At 51.0% G+C, this 21,878-nt stretch overlaps 1 protein-coding gene across 2 annotated transcripts in view; it reads right to left on the bottom strand.

The window, feature by feature from the left end:
* Window positions 1–7,616: 7,616 nt before the first annotated feature.
* ATAD2B (ATPase family AAA domain containing 2B) overlaps window positions 7,617–21,878 on the bottom strand; it is a 99,224-nt gene continuing 84,962 nt past the window's right edge. For both annotated transcript variants that reach the window (XM_027858009.1, XM_027858010.1), the window contains exons 22-28: window positions 20,549–20,708; window positions 13,914–14,036; window positions 13,573–13,710; window positions 11,798–12,400; window positions 10,263–10,390; window positions 10,039–10,167; window positions 7,617–9,493 (exon numbers count right to left, since the gene is read on the bottom strand). In XM_027858009.1, the coding sequence (XP_027713810.1) occupies window positions 9,452–9,493; window positions 10,039–10,167; window positions 10,263–10,390; window positions 11,798–12,400; window positions 13,573–13,710; window positions 13,914–14,036; window positions 20,549–20,708 (1,323 nt within the window). In that variant the 3' untranslated portion in view covers window positions 7,617–9,451. The remainder of the gene's footprint in view (window positions 9,494–10,038; window positions 10,168–10,262; window positions 10,391–11,797; window positions 12,401–13,572; window positions 13,711–13,913; window positions 14,037–20,548; window positions 20,709–21,878) is intronic.

Here is a 21,878-nt window from a genome sequence, read left to right as displayed (position 1 = left end):
CAAGCAGGCAGGCAGGTAAGTAGGCAGAAAGGTAGACTGAGGTAAGCAGGCAGGTAGGCAGGAGGGCAGGCAGGCAAGCAGGCAGGCAGGCAAGCGTGGCTCTGGGGAGGATGGCTGATGAGCTTGGCCCAGCTCTGTTACAGAACGCTAGATGACTCCCATCACTGCCTTTATCCAAGTCACTGGTAAAAACTATCAGACAGCCCAGGGCTCTCCCAGTGGAGGGCGCCCACAAGCAGACAGCCCCAAGCTAGCCACCGGCCTCAGGTTTGCAGGCTGTTCTCTCTTCCCCTTCACCCACACTGTAGTCCCATGCTTATTTCCTTGATCTTCCCCCAACAGCCTCGACAGGATGCAGCTCAACCATCCCGCCTGCCAATTTTTTCAGGAGTCCGAGATGTGGTCCTTGTGGGCTGAGGCACTTGACCGTATTGAGGGCAGCTGGGCTGGGGCCATCTTCCCATTTCATCGAGAAACCTGACTTCCTTTCAGATTTGCGATGTGAGCACGAACTCCAATCTCAGTGAGAACAAAACCAAAACCCTGAAGTTCTGGTCTGAGACAATACCCAAAATGAGAGCCACTGGCTACCTTAGGTGAGTCCAAAGTCCCCACCCGAGAACTACCTACTCTCTGACGATAAAAGAAATGACTGGTAAGAGATTTGAAAAAGCGTGGTAACAGAGCCTGGAAAATAGCCCAGGCAACTGGCACCAGTGTAAACAAAAGGAAAAACCACTCGATGATAATGGTCAAGCTTGTCCCCAGAGAACAGTGGACAACGTGCACCTCCCTCCTTTCAGGGCAGAGGTGGGGAACAAGGGGTGTTGAATACTGCATATCCTGTCGGACACCGTGTAGTTGGTTGGTTTAACTGACTCAATGATTGTCTTCCCTTTCTTTTTTAACCTCTGTAAGAGAAGGACTAGATCACTTGGTAGGGGAAGAGAAAGAGGGATGTAATCAGAAATAACTAAAAGGCATTAATAAAATTAAAATGAAAAGTGTCCCATGCTACTCTTGTAGAAAGACGGAGCAATATGGACTAAACTGCAGAGCAGTAACGGCTCAGTGTCAATCTAGAAAGTAGCTGAAGTGCCCCGGGACCTATTCTAAGATGGCATCCATGGATAAACTGGGGAGCGTCCAGGAAGGGTGGACAATGGGGAAGGATCTGGAGCCCAAAAGAAGAGGCTCAGCTGAAGAAGGGGGCATATGTAGCCTAGAGAAGACCCTAACCCTAAATGTGCACTGGCCTCAAGCACAGGAAAGGCTAGCACATGGTCCTGAGCACATAGTAGGCACTTAGTAAATTCTTGATGGATCAGATTAAAATCCAAAGGCCTGCAAGGTAGCAGCAGCAGGATAGTAGCACAGGCTGTGTCGAGGAGGACCGGTTAAAGGTGTCAGAGTCTTAGAGCTCTGGGGCAAGGGGCTGCTTTGGGAGGGGGTGAGGAGAGCACTTCCCTCCCATCTACTCTGCACAGGCTGTGAGCTCCCTGGGCACTTGGGCTGGTGATGGACTGTCTGGACTTCCTGAGGTCTGGGGTGGCCTCAAAAGTCCCTGGTAAGCACTGAGACGCCAGGACTGTGTTAACACCTCTCCTTGGGCGCAGGCAATCAACAAAGTCTGCGTTTGACTCCACTACCATTCAGCTCCTTTATCTTCATCTTTTCTGCATGAAGAGCAGGAGACCTGTATCAAATGCTTGGGCAATAACCAGGCAAACGTTCTCCACGGTTTTCTCCCTCATCTCCAGCTTCCTTGCCCTGTCTGACCTGAGGAAACCCCGCCAGCTCCAGGCTCACAGCTGCCTTTTGGATAGTCACTACCAACCATTTCTTTCATGATCCACTCTAGACTGGCCATGAACAGGTGGGCTCGCTTGATCCTGACCCGGTCTGAGCCCCATCATACTCAACGTGTCCTTCTATGTAGCCCAAGATGGCATGAGCTGCTGGTGCTCACTCAGGACTCTTCAGTAAAAAGTCCTCATTTTTCCCCCAGGAGCTGCCATCTAGGTGCATCTCTCCCATCCTGAATTTGTGAAGGTCATTTTTTAAAACTCAAGTGTAAGCATGGTTAGCAATCATTCTAATTGCTAAGCATTTTTTCTCAGATTGAAGCAAAATATTGATTTTAAAGATTTTTCCCCAATCTTTTTTTTTTATTATGGATAATCTTTGTTTTGAAAATCTTTTTGATATCCTCAAATCCATCACTTTTGTCTCCAATAATTTCTCCCATTTCTTTGATAAGAATTTCTGTCTTCACAATAAAGACATCATTCCTTTTTCTAATCTTCAATCTCTACTTTATAATCATTGACAAAACAATCAACTATAGAATGGCGTAAATTATCTCACATAAAAGAGGCAAGAGGAAGCTTTTACACTGGAGGGGAAGAGGGGGGAGGTGGGGGAAGTGAGTGAACTCTCTCATAAGAATTGCTCAAAGAGTGAATAATATACACACTCAATTGGGCATAGAAATTCATCTTACCCTATAGGAAAGTAGGAGGGGAAGGGGAGAAAGAGAAGGGGGGTGGTCATAGTAGGGAGAATGGGTTGAGGAAGGGGATAGTCAGAAGCAAAACACTTTTGAGGACGGAAAGAGTGAAAGGAGACAGAATAGATGTGGTGGGGGGAGAAAAGGATGGAGAGAAATGCAGTTAGCAATAGTAACTGAAAAAAAATTGAAGCAAGGTTCTCTGATAAAGGCCTCATTTCTCAAACATATAGAGAATTGAGTCAAATTTATAAAAATAAGAGCCATTCACAAATTGACAAATGATCAAAAGAAATGAAGTTTTCAGATGAAGTAATCAAAGTTATCTATAGCCATATTTTTTAAATGCTCTCACTATTGATTGGAGAAGTGCAAATTAAAATAGTTCTGAGGTACTATTCATACATATTAGACTAGCTAGTAGGACAGAAAAAGAAAATGACAAATGTTGGAGGGGAGGTGGGAAAAATGAAACATTAATGCACTGTTGGTGGAGTCGTGAACTGATTCAACCACTCTGCAGAGCAATTTGGAACTACGCCTAAAGGACTATAAAACCTCTTTGACCTAGCAATACCACTACAAAGTCTGTATTCCAAAAGAGATAAAAACAAAAAGGAAAAGCATCTATGTGTAGAAAAATATTTATAGAAGCTGGGGGCAAAGAATTGGAAATTGAGGGGCTGCCTATCAATTGGGGAGTGGCTGAACAAGTTGTGCTATGTGATTGTGATGGAATACTATTGCCATAAGAAATGATGAGCAGGATGCTCTCAGAAAAGCCTGGAAAAACTTGCATGAGCTAATGCCAAGTGAAATGTACTGTGTACAAAGTAACAGCAATATTGTGTGATGATCAGCTATGAATGGCTTGGCTATTCTCAGCAATGCAATGATTCAGGACAACTTAGAAAGGCTTATGGTGAAAAATGCTATGTATCCCCAGAGAAAGAACTAATGGCGTCTGAATACAGACTAAAGCAGACTTTTTATTTAATTTTATTTTTCTTGAGGGTTTTTTTTTTTGGTTAGGTTTTCTTTGACAATATGACTACTATGGAAATATTTTGTACAACTACATGTTTTGTACAACAACCTATATCAAATTGCTTGCCTTCTCAATGGGGGGAGGGAGGAAGGGAGAGAATTTGGAACTCAAAGTTTTAAAAATGAATGTTAAAAATTGTTTTTACACATAATGGGGAAAAATAAAATAATTTAAAAACAAATATGCAAAATAATAGAATGACATACTACACTAAACATTTTTAACAAAGCAGAATCAGACAAACTAGGAGACAAAACAGTATACTCACTGGTTCTGCTCCCTCCACGTTTTTAACTACTCACTTTTCTATTTAGGTAGCTGATGCATTTGGGCTCTGTTGGAGATTATGGTCCCCAGTGTATGGCCCCTTGGGGGCAGGAGGGTCAGCACAGCATGAGCTCAGACAACTCCACTACACTGAGGGGGTGGGGGGGCAGCCTTGGGATGGGCACCTCTCCAAGTCCTTTTGCTGAGCCCTGCCTGAAGCCCCACCTCTACTCCCCCCCGCCAAGCCAAGGTCTAGGCAGCACTGCTCAGCCCAACCTACCAGTCGCTGTGCCCAGAATTTCCAAGATGAGCTCTTTACCAGATGGTAACTCTCCTCCATGTTACATCACCCAGTAGAGATACTCCTTGAAGGTGACCGAGCAAGCCACTCTTGGGACTTTCTGAGCCTTTGGACTCACCTGGGCAGACCAGGTACCCAGCAGACATTCCACACCAGGTGCTCCCTTTGATGAAATCACAGGTCGCTTTCCCGTCCACTAAGTTATTTATTTATATCATATTTCCCATAATAGTTAACTTTTTAAAAAATAAAAATTCTGTCATCCCTTTAGGTCTGTATATAAGGCCAACTTATTTTGACAGGTGATGCATTAAATCCACCAATTAATTTGGGAAGTATTGACATTCAGGTATTAACTCAATGAGCCACATGCAAGGGACACCCCCCTGCCCAAAGTCCCCAGTATCAGGGGACTCTACAGGGCCTCTACAGGGCCACCATCCAGGGAGAACTGACTGTCCCTGTGAAAAGAGCCTTGGGTGGAATGGGGGCTGATTTCTGCCACTATCCCAAAGGTTACCTGCCCATTAGCTGAGAATTCAGACCTAGCGTGGGCTTCCCTACCTCCAGTCCTCCCCAAAGCCCTCCCTTTCCGTGGGCCTGCTTTTTCCAAGTAGACAGTCACAACAAAGATGGTAGAGATGATGGGACCAACTGGGCAGGCGGCCCCTCAGGCTCAGGAAAGGGGGGAACACCTCTACCCAGGATGTCTGACAGTTAACGGTTTGCCAGCTACAGAGGAGAGGTAAAGGTGGGGCATCCCCGATTCAGCCCTCCAGGTAGCGAGACCACTTTTCTCCGTGGCATCAAGTCCTCTTTCAGATTAAGCAAGAGAAGTTCTGTGGGTCCGGGCTGAGGTCACCTGGAAAGAGCCTGGATCTGAGGAATGGCCCTTTGGACATTCTGCAAACAGTCAGAATGTGTATTTTTCATGGATTTTGGTTCATCCCCTCTACTTGCTAATCTGTCCTTTCCCCACCCCAAACCATCTCCTGTAAGAAAAAGTAGAACTTCTGATGGTCAGGATGTGGCATCCCAGAGTCCCCTCTGCCCCCACCCAGAAGGGAGGTGGGGTGCATGAATCCTCTTTTCCCGGGCCAGGCCTGGTCCTTCCAACTGAACCGCCTTCACCTGGGCTCTTGTTCTTTCTCTTTTATCACTGTCCTAATTGTGCAGGTGGTATCAGGACCTGGGAAGTCTTCCACACCTCTCTGCAATCAATGGCAACCCATTTCTTACCATTAGCATCTGTGTCTTCACTGTGTTTGGCCCCTTCCCACGTCAACAGACATCTGCTTTGTTTCCAGGGCTTTGCTATCACCAAAAAGGGCTGCCAGGAAGACTTTGGCGTGTTCCTGTCTGACTCAGACCTCCTCTATGCTGAGTAGTGGGACCTCTGGTTCAGAGGTTATTTTTCTCACCTATAAGATTTATGTACTGTTTTTCTAAAAATGAACCATGCTCAAGACTCCTGTTAAAAATCCTATAAAAAAAAAAAAAGCCTTAAAAAGCCTGACTGGCCGTGTGTCCTCCCTCCCATCCACGAGGCTGAGACAGCTGCCTTGTCCCTACCAGCCACCGATGAGGCATCTGAAGCCTTTGGCCACATGGGGGGTTCCTTGGGTCTTTTCCAGCCCCCACACACTCCATGTCACGGACACATGGGTCCGCCCACCTTTGCACAGACCATCCTGCCTGCCTGAAAGGCCCCTCGTCCCTGTCTCCAGCTTCCTTCACACTGCCTCTGCTCTTTGGTGCGCTCTCCTGAAATTCCTCAGCATTTACTATCTCCCCCGGGGAGAATATTAGCTCCTGTGGGGTCAGCATGACAGAAGCCTGCTCTCAAAGCCCTCTAGGGAGCACAGGGACCAGCCATCATCTGGGGACCTCTCCAATCAAACAAAGAAGAGCCAGGTGGAAAGCAGCAGGAAAGGGACCTGGGACGAACCTCACACACTGACCAGCTCCACGACCCTGGGTAAGTCACGTTACCCCGTCTGCCTCAGTTTCCTCGACTATGAACCAGGTTGTGAAGCTGTAATGAGATATTGTTAAAGTGCTCAGCACAAAGCCTGGCACACAGGAGAAGCTCTGCGAATGCGTGTTGTTGCAGCCGCCACCGCTGCCACCACCAACTGGGAAGGGAAAGCCATGAGAAGCCAGAAGAAGCCGAGAGGGGGAGGGAAAAAGCTTCTCTACAAGCGCTTCACAAACGCAACTCCCCGCATGGAGAGGTGCATCGAGCTTCCAAGGAAGCAGACTGTCTCCAAATGACCTGGCCCGGCTGGCCGTGGCCCCGAGGCACTCTGTCCCCTTCCAACAAGGGCAGAGTTCAAGACGAATCAAGCCCACCGCACGCTCTCAGGAGACAACATTTCTTTAACTGAGTTCAAGACGTGTTTTTCTTGTCCTCTTTATTCAAGTATTTCACAGCAGGTATATTACAAATTACAGTAAATGTTCAAAATTCCAGAAGTTCAAAAAATTAAATAATTTACTTCAAACTAATGTAAAATGAAGTCAAAATGCAAAACATCAATTTAACACAATTCCAAATCGAGCTACAGAATCCAAAAAAGACCATCACGGATGACGTCTACTTAAGTCTCCAAGTAGACATAACAGGAACAAAACCAAACAACAGGACGCCCAAAGCCTAAATAACCAAACGTATAAAATACGAAAGATGCAAGTACAAGCCCAAATTCAAGCTTACTTTGTGATTACAAAGAATAATTATACTTATAATGATGACAACAGTATCCAGCTCCAGAACTCGACACTGAAGATACCGGCTAGATGGTTCTACGGCCGATTCACCGAAAACTTAATCAAGGAATGGGAAGACACGGTATTACCACGACCCACCCCCCCCACCCCCCAAAGAAACCCAGTAAACCTATAAATACATTGGCATATGAGAAAAAAAAATCAAGTAACATACAAAGGACGCGACAACCCAAACGAAGGCCAGGTGAGATCCTCGGCCACCAGGAGGGACCTTTTCACAAGAGGAAGCAAGAGCAGGGGTCAATCTGCACAAAGTCTTTGCCAGATGCTGCGCAGTGAAGACCACGCTCACGTGAGTAAGCCACAGTTGGCACGCTTGGCAAACTCCGCCAGCTGCTTTTCATATGGAACTATTTGATATCTGTGCCGGAAACCCACCGCGTGGCGGGGCTTCTGACAAAGACCGCGACTGCTCCAGGGGGCAGTTCCCCTCCTGCTGTCCTCGCCCCCATTTCTCCATCCACATCTAAGGGTTAGATTAAGGTGAAAACAAAAAACAAAGCAACTTGATCTTTTGGAAGCATCCTCAAATCCCCTCGTCAAACTCACTGACGGCTAGAATCTGGTCCGTATAAACTGAGGAACTCACTGAGAGTCTGCAGCTCTGCCATTCACAAGTCTGGCCGCTACTAGAACAGGATGCTTCTGAATTAGTGAAACAGGAATCAAGGTTAAAAAAAAACACTGCAGCAACAACCTGAGACTTGCCAAAAACCCTTTTACCAGAAACTTGCTACAAAAATCTGCTACATTTTATTTCATCAAATCTTCAAAGTCTGTAACAATTTTCATCAAAGTACAAAATGTTAATGCATTAGACAGTAAAATGTTTGGAAACGGGTACGATGGTAATAAATACTAAAGAAAGCATGGAGATCCTCCTGGGAATCCCACGGGAGCTGCCCCCGAGTCCCCCTCCAAAGGTCTGATTTCTAATCGCACTTGCCCACCTACAAAATACATACAGTGCTTGGACACAGGACGCATCTCGAGTGATGAATGCTACAAAGTCTGAGAGTCTCTTAGAACAGGGAGGAAGGAAACAAGTGGCATTGCAAAAGGGGAAAACCAGGTGCAAACGAGCCGCCCGGAGCTCTCCGAGCGTCCGCACAGCAGGACCGACGGCGGAGAAATGAGGACCTCAGACTGGGCTCCCGTGGGCGCCGACAGCCACGGCCACGCGGTCAGGGGTTAAAGGGCTCTGTAAACACTGGTGGTCGTCAGATACAAAATGCTGAGGTGGCCCCACGCCTCCGCAGAAGTCCGAGGCCGCGAGAATGAAGCCCAAACACGCCGTGTGTTGCATATATGGGAAAGACGCCCCTGTGGGGGAAGGACGCTGATGAAGGAGGAGGTGCCCTGGGCACCTAGTCAGAGAACCGGGCAGCGGGGTGCCTGCCTGTAGGGAGGGCCTGGGGTGTGTCCAATTTCTAGAGTGAGTTTTTTGGGCTCCTGACCCACAATCCACACAGACTTGTAAATGAGACAGATCTAAAAGCAGCCCAAATCAATTACATTTGGGAAGGGGGGGAAGGGAAGAGGGCTGGGACACAGGGGAAAAGATGGGAGAATCGATTTCTGATTAATACTGTTTGTGCCTGGACTGTGCCATGAGAGCTTCCGTGCAATGGGGGACGTACAGAAAAACGGGAAGGAGGAAACGACACAGATGATACACACGAGACACCCTGCTGACCAATTCCCTCTCTTCTCTGTCCACTTGGCAAGTCCTGGCTTCAAAAAAAAGGGGGTCTGAATTCACTCATCTTGGACAATTGATAAAGACATCACGGAGAGAACAGAGGGAGGCCCGAGCTGATTATGTTCTGGTCATCGTGGTCAGCAATGAATGCAGAAAAGGGGTGTTTGGTTTTCCCAATGGGACATCTCTAGAAAAGGAAGAGACTGGACTACAGGAAAGAGTGGTCACCGTTTTGGTCGGTCGGGTGGCTTTCTGCGTACCCGCTTCAGCACCGGCTTCCTCCCCTGCCCCCATCCCTTCCCACGAAGCTCTCCCGGGCGTCTGCTACAAACCCCCCATCTGTAGCCTTATCTTCCTCCAATGAATTAAAAGGCACGTTAAAAGCAATCCAAGAGAGCCTCCTCTTCCCATCACATCCTGCTTCCCCAGCGTCCCACCAGAACACACTGTAGCCAATGTGAACGAGAGAAAGAAAGGGAAGAGGAGACGAGATCCGCGGCTGCCCGCCATTCCCAGAACTGCCCCGCCCCGCCGCCAGGCGGGGCAGGGGGGACAGTTTCTGTAGCACCAAAATCTCCACCGGTGACGTTGTGTCTTTGTCTGTGGAAATACAACATGTGCCTGAAGTTCGGTTTGGTTCTTGTAGGCTGGCTGGTTTCAGGTACCTGAGACAATAGCACCAAATGCAACAGAGGGAAAAGAGGGGAGCGCGGCTCCACCCAGGCCTGGTGCGATCACAAAGTGAATGGCTCAGAGAAGGCTGCGCGCGCCCGCCCGCCTGCCCGTCCTCGCGAGCAGCGTGGAGAAGGAGCAGAGCAGAGCAGGGCAGCACGCTCAGAGGAACGTCTCAAACAGACGGACGGTTCTTTCCATCTCCTGCGGGCAAAGAGAGCAGCGCGTCACTCATCCGGCCACACCCCGATGCCCCCTTTTCTCTGCCTCCTCCGGAGGTCCGGGATCAAAGAAATGAGTCTAACCCTAACCCTAGAGGGGCGCCTCTGACTCTAATCCTAACCGTGAGCTAGTGACCAGAGACAGCCCTGGCTCATCTCAGGTGGCTCGAGGCAGCGACAGACACCAGGGTGGCTGGGCACCCGCAATCTGTACCATTTCAAGGAACGCCCACAGACCCACAAAGGGCCCAAAGCACAGAGGACCTTTGGTCTGGGCAAACGTCCTCAGTAAAATGTTGTATCTCCCGAGTCACCAGGGACCTGATGGACGCTGTGTCCCAGGCCCCGGTCGTGGGTCCCCTCCTCAAGAGGCAGAGGGAGCCGTGGCTCTAGCCTGTCTGCCTCTATTTCCCTCCTGGTCACACAGCATGGTTCTGGCATTTCTGCCTCCAACTCTACCCCTCGCCCTAAAGGCTATCCTGTAGCGCCCTCAAAGACCCTGGGGGAGTGCGGATTCTCAGGCCCTACCTCCACGAGGCGGGACTTGTCATAGTCTTTGCGATGTCGGTAGATGCACTGACTGAGCAGCGAGTACAGCCTCTCCAGCTGATCCACAGCCAAGTTGTCACTTCTCTTGACCAGCAAATCCAGCAGTTTCTAGGGAAACGGGAGAGAGACAGGGGTGAGGGGCGGGGGAAAAGAGAGTGGCCCTCCTACAGGGCAGAGGCACCCTGCCCCGGCCGCGCACTCACCTGCAGCCGCTCGTGGTCCACGACCAGGGGCGGGATGGGCTCCACGGGCTCCTCTGGCACCAGGTCCAGGCTGGCCGTGCGGGATGGCTCTAAGACTAACTTGCGGCATCTCTTGCCGCGAGCAGCACCTGTGAGCAGAGAGGAGAGGGGAAGGCAGGCCCAGAGACAGCAGAGCTCAAGCTGAATGACCAGAGGCCCCAGTGTGGGGGCCGGAAAGGAGTCTGGGACCAAAGCCCAGTGAACACCCTCCTCTCCCCTGCCCACAAACCCCAAGGCAGGGGGGCCATGCCCACCTCTGACAGGAACAATTCCCAGCTCACGTCCCAAAGGGACGGGTCCATGGAGTGCTTCAAAGCTGACTTGGCCACCAGGTCACTGGAGGCATCAGCCCCTTCTCCTCTCACTCATCCTCTTTAGTGTGGAAGGCATTAGAAAGCCAAGACCAGGTAGGAGAAACTGAGGCACGAGAGTTTCCAGCGCACATGCCCTGCATTCCTCCCCCTGCAGAGCCCCAGGGGTCAAGTCCACGCCTTCATTAAAACCCAGGCACTAGGGCAGGCTTCCTGGATGTGGTTCTTGACATGTCAACAAGGGAGACCCACCCCTGGAACAGCCCCAAATGAGCAGGCAAGTTCTCTGAGGAAATGAATTCCAAGAGCAGAAAATGACCTTCCACCCACTCAGGAGAACCCTAAGGTATCGAGAATACATCTCCTTCTTACCAAACCCTGACCCTGACCCAAAAGCCACAGGAAAGAGCCAGAGCCACTCCAGTCTGACGTGAGTGCCACGTGCCCTCTCCCGGCCCTGCCGGGCTTTGCCACCTCAGCCAGCCGGCTCCTATGCCCGCGAGATGTGCTCCCTCTGCCAGTCTGTCCCACTATATGCTGCTTTCCTATTCTCTAGCTCCCCAACACCCTGCTTTGGGGGAACAGGGTCAGAGAGAAACCCTGCAGCAGGAACCTTGGACCTACCTTTCTATCAGCTTGGCAGCTAATGACCTCAATGATTAACCTCCCACTTCCGCCCCCCGCCTTGAGCAGGGAGCAGGATTTCTCTGAAAAGGGCTTCATACACAGTAGGCGTTTAATAAATGTTTTTCTGGTTTGTTCACTCACTGAGACCCAGAAAGGCCAGGCATCATCTAACCCATCTTTCCTCCCCATCCAGGTGCACATGGCTGGCAAAAGCTTGCCCAAAGCTCAGACCTCGGCAGAAAGGGACCAGCTGGGCTCCCCAAATAACTTATCAGTTCAACCCCAGGCAACCAGGCTAGTCCCATCTCTTTGAAAGGCAGCAAGTCAGCTTCCCACCAATGCACCAACAGCCTCTTTCAGGAGCTGCCTCCTCCTTTCTTCCCCTCTCCCCAGCACTAACTCCGCCTGCCCCCCACCTCTCTCTCACCCCCCAGGGTGTGACAACAAGGGCTCACACAAACGTCACCCTTCATCAAGACGCAGCTGGCTTGAGAGGGAAGCCCCTAGGGGTGCGTAAGCCAGACCATCGGGCCAACGACGCATTAGCGGAAGTCGTACCTTCTTTATCGGGCTCCGACTCTTTCCCCTCGAGGTCTGTGTTGTGCTCGGCCAGCTCGTCGCTGAGGCTCGGGGGGCCCTCGGGACCAAGTCGCTTCTCGGCAAAGTCGTCCCCTCTGGGATTCTCCTGCAAAGTCTCTGTTTTTTCTTCCGATGGCTCCTCCGGAGGAGCCTTGGGAGCGGCGGCCCCGGCTGGGCCGTCGATGGCAGCCTCGCCGTTGGGGAGTGGCTCCTCCTTGGGTGCCTGCTCTGGCTTTAGCGACGGGCCGCTGCTGTTGGCCAGCAGGGACTCATTGGAGCTCTCCTCCTCGGTGGAGGCACGGGGGCCGTTGTCAAGCCGCGGCTCTGGCTCCAGGTCCATGACGTCACAAGACGATTCGTCATTGGTCATGGACAGGTCCCCGGTCTCCTCTCCGTTCTCCTCGGGGCAGTCCGGGCTGACTTCAAACTCACCATTCTCTAGCGGCTTCCTGCCCGCCGTGGCACCGTCATAGTCGGCAAACTTGCCGTCGTCCTCGTCTTTCTTCAAGTTGTTGGCCTTCCTCTTCTTGATGATGCCCTTCCCCCACTGGGAGCGCCGCCTCGACTTCCTCCGGACCCGAACTGGTTGGCAGAGAACACAGGCAGGCGTCAGACGGCGGACGGGGTGGCTGTGCAGGGAGGACCCTGCCCTCCCACCGAGGCACCGCCCAACTGCCCTGGTCACGTGGAAGGAGGAGAGGAAAGGTGGAAAGGAAGCTTGCGGGGGACCCGTCAGAACAAATAAAGGGTCATTAAATCCAAACCCCCGACGCCTACAGATTGGTCTGTCATAGGCCTCTCCTGGAGAGTGGACTTTGCTTTCACTCTCAGAAAGATCCAGAAGCTGGTTTCTGGCTGAGCAGAACCGACCCTGAATCCTGTAGGCCTCCCTGCTCCAAATCTCACCTAGCCACCAAGGAGACAAGAAAAGGCCCCCACCGCCTGTGCTCACAGGGAAGGCTGTCCGAGCCTCCAGGACCTTAGAGGTCAGGTGGCCGTCCACTGATGGAGGAGAAGACAGGTTCAGAGCCAAGGCCAGTGTCTCGAGGCCCTCAGCTTCTTCTGTCCCTTGGTGGCCCACCCTTCCACCCTCATCCTCAACTGTAACAGGCCCATGAGAGGAGTGAGGAGTGTTCATCTCTCCGAGGGCACCACCTTCTCTCCAGCTGCCTGCCCTCCCTATGCCAGCAGATGTCCCCAAGAGAAGTCCTTCCCTGCTCTGAAGGGTGCTGAGGATCTGAGTGACCCTCTGGGGCAAATGTCATCACCACACAAGAGATGGAGAGTGTGGACCCCAACACATCCCTGGGCACAGCCAGTGGTCACTTGGGTAGGGTGAAGCCATCATTCTCTGTGCCAGTCACTGCCATCACCAAGTCACCGTGTGGCTGAGTCTCATCAAAATAAAAATACATCCAGAGGTCCTCAGCCCTAAGCCTGGCAATGGATGAGCTCCATGCGCCATCTACTGGTGAGACAGAGAGATGCTGGGCACCTGCCTGGGCAGGGAAGGCACCTGAGAGACACAGGCTGCCCGCACTGGCCAGTGTCTGGTCTGGACTGGCCAGTCTCCTCTCTGTACAAAGGGCAACAGCGTGCTCTGCGCTCGGGGCCAAGGTGTGCATAATGCCCCATCTGCCCTCTGGAAGGGGAGGGGCGAGGAAGATGACCCTGTGGGTCCGTGACGCCAGACTCGGGCCTGAGTTGCCTCCTCACACCCCCTCCCCGGCCCGCTGAGAGAACGGCAGACTCACAGGCACATTTGTTTGCAGGGTGGTGCCAGACGTCCAGGGGATGTCTCTGTTTACTGCGGAATGCCTCCTCCGTTCTTGTTTCTGTCCTGCGCGCCACAGATCCGGGGGGACTGATTTGTTCTGCGGTCACCGGTAAGCCTACCAATGGAGAAGCAGCCGCTGGACCAAGGACCCAGGACCATGGGCACCCTGGCGCCCTGGCCACCCCTGCCCGCGGCTCCAAGGCGATGCCCCTTGGCCTGCAGGCTACCCGTGCCCGGCCAGCCTAGACTGTGGTCCCAGGGTGGTCACAGACCCGGGGTGGTCGCAGCCGTGGCCATGGCTGGCAGCCCCAAACTCACCTCTTTTCCTTCTGGATTCCTTGATTTCTTCACAAAGTTTGTTAAACTCTGGGTCTAGCTCAGCAGCAATAATAGCATGGGCAGTATCCTTCAAAGTGCACGCCCTGTGCCTGATGATCTTATCTGGGAAATGAGCAGAGGGAGAGTCACTGCCCAGCGAGGGCCGAGGACCCACCGTCCCTAAGAGCCTGCTCTGGGCAAAGCACCCTGGACAGAGCCCGTCCAGAGCTGGTGGTTTGCCCGCTACCGCCACATTCAGCTGTGCACTCTGGGAGGGCAGGGACCATGTTCTTGACCTTCCTTGTGAGCCTGGCACACACACAGTGTTTTGGCAAATGTCTGGTGACTTGACTGGTTCTGCTTTTCCATTTTGTAACTAACACCAAAGAGCTTTGATGATGACAGCCCTTCCCTGGAGATTCCAGAACCCTGGTCACTCCAGAGGAGTTTGGTTGTCAGTAGCTTGAGCTGGGATCACATTCAATTCTAATTTCAAGTAGATGGCATGCCATTTCACTATGCTGGAGCCCGGCCATGAGCAATCCCTCTAGTTATTTCAGCCATTTTTTGTTTTTTCAAGACTTTTGTTATCATATCTTGAAGTCTTGGGCCTGACTTGGGTGTCACTGACTCAATCATTAAGCACGTGCTGTATGCCAGGCACTGTGCTAAATGCTGCCCTTACAAGGAAGGTGGATGCCTGGTCCTTTCCCTCAAGAAGCTCTTATTTAATGAAGAACGCTAATGGGATTGTCATGTGACAGATGGCAGTCTTGCCGAGGGTCGTCAAACATGACACTGTCTTCTGACTCTGGGCAATATCGCTGGCTCTCACTCCTCACTCCTGCATCACTTGCCTGGCTCCCTTCAAATCTCAGCTAAAAATCACACTCTATGCAAGAAACCTTTCCTGGTCGTTTTTAACGCTACAGTGACTGTTTCCAATTTCTCCTTTCTCTATCATGTTAATACTTTGTCTTTTGTGTACGCCTCCCCCATTCAACCATGAGCCCTATAAAGGCTTTTGCCTTTCTATGCATCCCCGGTACTTAGGATAGTGCCTTGTACACAGCAGGCACTTAATAAATGCTTGCTGATTTGATCAGGGCCCAGGGGACGACCACAGGAAGTCGGCCATGTGACTCTTGAAACTTGTGGCCTGGTTCTCCTTACAGCTGGGGACCTGGCTCTGTCCTAGGCCCCAAAAGCAATAAGAAGTATCATCTCTCAGCACGTCTGGGTATCTCTTTCTACAGTAACCTTGATGGCAAATGTGCACCAAAAAACCTAGAGATTTTTAAACTGAGGCCAAAGAGCATCTCAGGCACTAACATCTACCACTGAGGACAAAAAGGTCAAGAAATTCTACCAAGAAAGTGTGCAGGTCCTTAAAATTAAATCAATGTAGGCTTAACTTGTGAGGTCGGAGAAAATGCACCACCGAGGGCCTGGTGACTCAGCAGAGAAGCCTCTCTCAATCCCACGGTGCTCTGTGCACAGAGGGCACAATCTTGCCCACCAGGAGCCACCAAGTACAAGAGGGGGTGTGCGTGCAGGCAGAGTCTCTGATCGGCCTTACGATTTTCTTCTGGGGATCAAGCCTATTCCTGGCAGGGTCGTGCTCTAACACGGCCCTTGCTCTTGCCATAATTTTCCCACCCTCTTCTTCATGAAGAAACCTAGCCCGCTTACGATCCACACCCTCACAATCTATTCCGGGAAGCCCTCCCCGGCCCCTCCACACTCCACCCCTGGGGCACACGTTCTCTCGCCCCTCACCAAGCACTGCTCCTTATGTCCCATTTTTTGACCTCAGGGTCTACAATGCCAGGCGTGTGGGAGATGCCGGGAGAATGTCTGTTGAACTGAATTCAAAGAAAAAGCGAGGAGGCCCTGGGCACGAGGAGTAACGTCACCCAGAAATGAAAAAAATCACAGCCACACGAACTGACCATTTATGCTAACCCTTCCAGGGCCTGCTGGTACGGTACCCAAAGACAAGACCCACATAAAATTATAAGAAAACAAACATGGGAACATGTACTGTGCCATCCTGACCCACCACAACGGAAAAATCGAAGTCATTCAAGTCCCCAGACAAGGACCCATGGGACCTGTAGGAGCTTGATTAGTGTAAAGAACACCTGAAGATGAAACTGGACAAAAAGACCTGCTTCCTACGACACAGACAGTCCCTCCCGGCCCTCTGCCATCCCAGACTCCTGCCTGCTCAGCACCAGGGAAAACGGAGAGTGCTGAAGCAGCTGGCCCAGGCCAAGTACACTGAAAGGGGGCCCATGCTAGCACTGATACCAATCTCAAAACTCACACAAACACCAGGAAAAAGAGCATATCCAACCCTCAGAAAAGACAAAGAGGTTATCACTATGGAAAAAAACAAAACAAAACATCAGTATTAGTAGCCCATCGCTTTCTCAATCACTCAAAAATCTTTCTTGGGATCATCTGTCCACAGATGGATGAAGGGAGAAGGGGTCGGCAAGCTTTCACAAATGACTTCCTGCAGAAGACAACATAATTACAGTCCCCCAAGATCCCAATACACGTCTTAGGAAAACAAAAGGGCAAAAGACCCTCTGCTCCCGAACCTACAGGACCTTGAGAGATGCCACCCTGGAGTCAAGGGCTACGAACATAATGTCAACTGAATAGAATCCAAGAGGAAGATAAGTGGCACCCAAAGGGGCTGGCTATGGTCCAAGAACATGTCCTAGGCAGAACCCAGTTGAAAAAGAGGTTTCCTGGGCATCTCTGGACCTTCCAGAGGCTCTGGTCTGCATAGGGCATTGGCCAAGCACATCAAGCCCGAGAGTATCTCAGAGCTCCCTAACTGGGATCCACAATCACTCAGGCTGAGATGACTCAGCACACAAGAAGAGCATCTGTGGTTCAAGGGATGTCAATCAGTACACACATCATGGACAGGCACTGCAGATGGGCAAGAAAGAGAATGCTGGGAAACAACCCCAATGTTCTTCCTGAAACAAAGGACCATCTTTGGAACCCTCCAAGCAGAAATGTGGAGTGAACAGAGGGCCAGCCCAGAGTCAGGAAGCTCAGCCACAGACCCTGAAACAAGCGGCAAATGCAGCCCTCAAGGCCCCCACTCTACAGCTCTGACCGGTCGCTAACGGGCATCAATCAAGGAAAACGTCTGCACTGACGACACCCTACCAGCCTATCCAACACCACAGAGTCCCACGTGACAACAAGGTGTCACAGTGACAGCCACCGGGTGGCTGCATGAGGACAAGGGGGAGGCCCAAGCCCCCCCCTCCCCTGCCGAGTTCTGCCTGACCCCCCTGGACCCCATCTGAGGAAGGACACTCCTGAGAGCGGTGGCCAATGAAATAAAAACCTAAAAAGTCAGGAGCTCAGACCTGTCTCCCACGCATCAGACAGCTCCCCACCACGTACACCAACAAACCACCATGAAAAGCAGTGAGAGCCCTATACCCTGAAGGGGTGACAGTGAGGCCCTCGCCGGCTCATTGTGGCCTCCAGCAGGTGGCGTTAAGAACGGTCTGACCTCATCTGAACCAAACCAGCCCTGCCCTCAGAAACTGGACAGGCAGCTTAGAGACGACTGCAAGGACACTCGAGATGGACAGCAATATTAATCAGGCAAGCCCAAGTGAACAACAAGAAAACCGCCCAGCCAACATTCCTCCTTCTTCTTGGCCATCACTACCTTACAAATTGAAAACAAACACAATCAAATCAGGCTGGATAAGGAGGCCAAAAAGCCTTGGAAAATACTCAGAAGTCCTATGAGGAATATGAATTTTTCCATCCACAGTCACTAATGGCTAACCTCCCCCCAGAGTGCTGAAGCCAGCATTTAAAAAGAAGGCCTTCTTGCCAACAATGTTGTGGTTGGCCAACATCCTGATACTTAAAAAAAAAAAAAAAGAACTTGGAAGTCAAATTCTCACTTGTTTCAACCTCTCCTGAATCCAGTGCTTTACTGGTTTAAAAATACAAAACAAAATGCTTTCCTATCAGTTTGCCAGAACAACTGAAAGGTGTCTGGGAAGACAGACACTGACTAGCTGAATTTCAGTGGAACATCTGTATACCTGGCAGCTGGGACCCGCCAATTAGAGAGTGTCTCAACTGACTGGCCCCAAGAACATGACACACAGGTGATCAACAAATACTGATAGTCTGACTAGGCTCTTTTATCTTGATTAGGGGTCTTTTGCAGCTCTGACATTAGTAAGAACTAAGGAAAGGGCCAACAATAAAACTTCGCAAAATTGTTCCCACAAAAACTTTTACCAAAATTTCAGTGAGAACCAAAAAAGGTTTCCTGCATAAATTATTCTTTAAATATTGCTCCCTTAACCCTCCACACCCTACCTGCTATTTTGTGTATATTCGTGAGGCACAGAGCACCTTGGGGCAGCAGTCCAGGATGCCAACAGCTTTCCCAGGCCGCAAGGGGCAGCGAACCCAGATGGGGCCCCAAGTCACCGACACACGACCATCAGCTGGAAACTGTGGGGATGGCGAGCCTGCAGAGGAACCTGACAGTTGCCTCTAAGCACCCAAAGGGCTCCCGATGGCCACGAAAGGGGCAGGGATCCAGTGGAGCAGCTCCTAGGCTAGCCTGGGAGGCAGGAGGAGCTCAGGGAGGGAATGGAGGCAGGGAGTGGCCCGCATTCAGCGCAAGCGTGAAGAGCGCCCTTTCCCAAGGGCCCAGAAGCTCCTAGACTGCACAACTCCCCACAGCCTAGGACACTCACAACCCCCTCTCAGGAACCTTTCTTGAAATGCCCAGCACAACAAGAGGCATCTTCTCTAACCTCTCTAATATGAACCACAATGGAAAGCACACTTACTAAACACCTACTAAGTGCTGGGGATATAGGGAAAAGTACCAATAGTCCCTGCCCTGGAGGAGCGCACAGTCTGCAGGGGAGGAAACGAGCAAACACCTATGGACAAACTCAATGACAGGACAAGCAGAGAGTACAAAGGAAGCAGAATTCCAGGCATGGAGGACAGCCAGGGAAAAGGCAAAGTCCCAAGATGAAAGGCCTTGTGTGAGGATCGAGGAAAACAGCACTGGGCTCAGGACCGCCATCCGGTTCAACGTGTCCAAAAGGCAGCTGAAGGTCAGCAGGAAGGTGAGGGCTGAGGGATGGTGGCTAACAGAGATGCTTTCAGATGGCCAGACACAAGCAATGCTAATTCTCTAATTACGTTGACCAGGCTAGAAGTTCTACAAATGTTCAGTGACAAGCGATGCTGTTTTCAATTAATTAAAACCATTTCTCAGCTGAAGGAAAAACCAAGATGCAAGATAAGAAGGTGAGTCAGCCCACTGGACAGCCTGGGAGTGACCCTGGGACAAGAGGAGAGGAAAAGAGGTTCGCCAAACTCCTCATGGCCAGAACTGTCTGGAAGTAAAAAGAGCTAAGGAGAGGCCCCTGGGCTCAAGCCCAAGACCCCCAGAAGCCAGCTTCACAGGCCCACCAAAAGGCATCAAAGACATTATCTCATTTGAGACTCAACAGCCCCGAAAGGCAAGTCCTGCCCCATGACCTGGAGCAAGCCACCAGCTCGGAGCCTGTTTCCTCATCTATAAGATGGGGATTATAAATTGGCCCTCATGGCGACTATAAGAATTGTACGATTATGTACCATATTGAAAATACTGGCTGAGCTTTCTATAGATGGGCTCATTTTGTCCCCGGTGACCAAGTGGTCAGGAGGAAAAAACGCTTGCGCTGCTGAGTCGTCAAAGTGACACCCCAACCCTGGGATGTCCATCTGCAGGCCAGACCCACTGTGAGCATCTGGGCTTCTGAGGACCAAGCCAACCTGTACGTGGGTCCAAAGGAAATGGACTGGTTTTATCCCCTGCTGTCTGCACTGGGAAGGGGGCAAACAGAGCAGATGCTCAGGGGCTACCCTAATGGTGCTCATGAGAGAAAACCACATTCAGGGAAGAGGCAGGAGAAGGATTTGCTGCAAACAAAACCAGTTTCCTTCTTCAGGATAACACAGACAATGACAATATGGCTACTACTACTTGCTCCACCAGAGGAAGGCAAGCACAGGAATAGGATGCTCTTCCATTGCCCTCCCCAGCCTGCACAAGATCTGCTGTTGTCAATTACGGCCCTCACTGGGACTCCGGTCTAAATGCCCCTCCAGGCAGGGGTCACCCAGAAGTGCCCACATTAAAATAAGATATTCCAGGGCTCCAGCGATTTACACGCTGACTTTCCTAATCAAGAGACTGATGTCCAGAACTCAGCCTCCCTCAGAACAGCCTCAGGTCTTGGGCTGAGTGAGAGGTCCTCTCCAGGCTCTGTGTTTTTAAATGTTTTGCCTTTTCTCAGGAAAGGAAGTGACGGTTTTCCATCTGGGATGCATTAAGCTGAGAAATGACCCAGAAAGGACCCAGTGTCTACAGTTATGTCCTCATTGTACCATGGACCCATGCCTCATCACCTTGGTGACTCTGTTTCTCCCTCCATTCCTTTTCATTTAAGGGTGCTATTAATGCCTCTGGACATGAATACAGAAAACAATAGTAGCCCACAAGTGGCTCTGCTAGCCCTAACTGCCCACCCTCTCTGGGGGCTCAACTTCCTCCTTACCTCCAGGGTCTTTATCTGGGTTATACTCTAACGCATTGTTGCAGATGAGATCGATGTCATTCAGGAAATCCTTAGCAGTTAAATAGTTATGTTTATCAATCCTGGTAATGACGGTGGATAAGTCCATGGGCTCCTTGATCACCTCCAGATAATCAGACACCTAGAACAAGAGGGCACACTCAAGCAAAGGTTTTCCCGGACTCTGCAGTCTGCCCCTCCAGCCTCCCCAGGAAAGAGAGCGGCTCCAGAGTCTGGGGACAGAGGATCGACCAGGAGCTGGGTCAAGGCTCCGCCGAAACTCAAGTGGGCTCAGGACGAAGGGCTGGGGCAAGAACCAGCTCAGGGAGGAGCCATCTGCACCAGGAACTAAAGCAAACACTGCCCCCAACACCCCGGTCATCGCCACTTCTCAAAATGACTGAGGGCACAGCCAAGGGGCCTGCCCTTTGGAGATATTACAGGAGTTCGGCCCCCTCCCCCACCCGCAGAACCTGCCTGGCGGCCACAACAGCCTCGTGGCTTTGAAGGCATCCAGTCTTGGCTTCACCACCGACCTGGGGCAAGTCAAGTCCCCTCCATGCTGTGGTGAGGGTCTGGGAGAAGAGGTGCCAAGTGCACACCAAGTCTACATTCTTGTGAAGGTGGGAAGCCACCTGCAAGACGGCTCCCTGCCACCCACGCATATGTCTTTACAAGAGGGCAGCTCTCAGGCCAGGTCTTGATGCAACCATTAGAGACAAGAGAGAAGACCTTTGCTCTGGATACCAGATGAAGGGCTAATATACTCACAATGGTGCCCTGGGATTTACCAGAGCACCCTTCTCTCCTAACAGGAAAGTCATCCGCTCTCCTTAGAGCCCCACCAAGGAGCTCATGTTGAAAAATGAATTTGCCTGCAAAACTCTTTTCTAAGGGGTTGGCTGAAGATGTGAGAAGTTCCTATTAGAACATGCAAGGGCCTTTATCCTCCAGGTGACCTCTCTTGCAATTCTCCCCTGGGACCAGAAGGTGTGTTTCCTGCCTCTGACTACTGCTAATGAGGTGAGGCAAGACAGATCACTTCCTGTCTGGGAAGTGAACCTTCTGTGAAAAGATCCTGATGACCCCTGCATGTGGTGGCTGAGAATAGGGCTCCAAAAAGGGGAGCAGAACTCAGGGACACATTTCCTTCTGTTTCCCCCTTCTCCTTCCATCTTTCTTCTCTCTCTCCCCATACTGCTATCTCTCTCTGGCTCCTTCCTCTCTCTTCTCTCTCTCCCATGTCTCTTCGTCTCCTTCCATCTCTCTCTCTCTCTCTCTCTCTCTCTCTCTCTCTCTCTCTCTCTCTCTC

Source organism: Vombatus ursinus, unplaced genomic scaffold, assembly GCF_900497805.2.
Source record: "Vombatus ursinus unplaced genomic scaffold, bare-nosed wombat genome assembly UNPS02012622.1, whole genome shotgun sequence".
Classification (NCBI taxonomy): Eukaryota; Metazoa; Chordata; class Mammalia; order Diprotodontia; family Vombatidae; genus Vombatus; species Vombatus ursinus.
The sequence above is the reverse complement of the archived record's forward strand: the minus strand, read 5'-3'. Positions and strand labels throughout refer to the sequence as shown.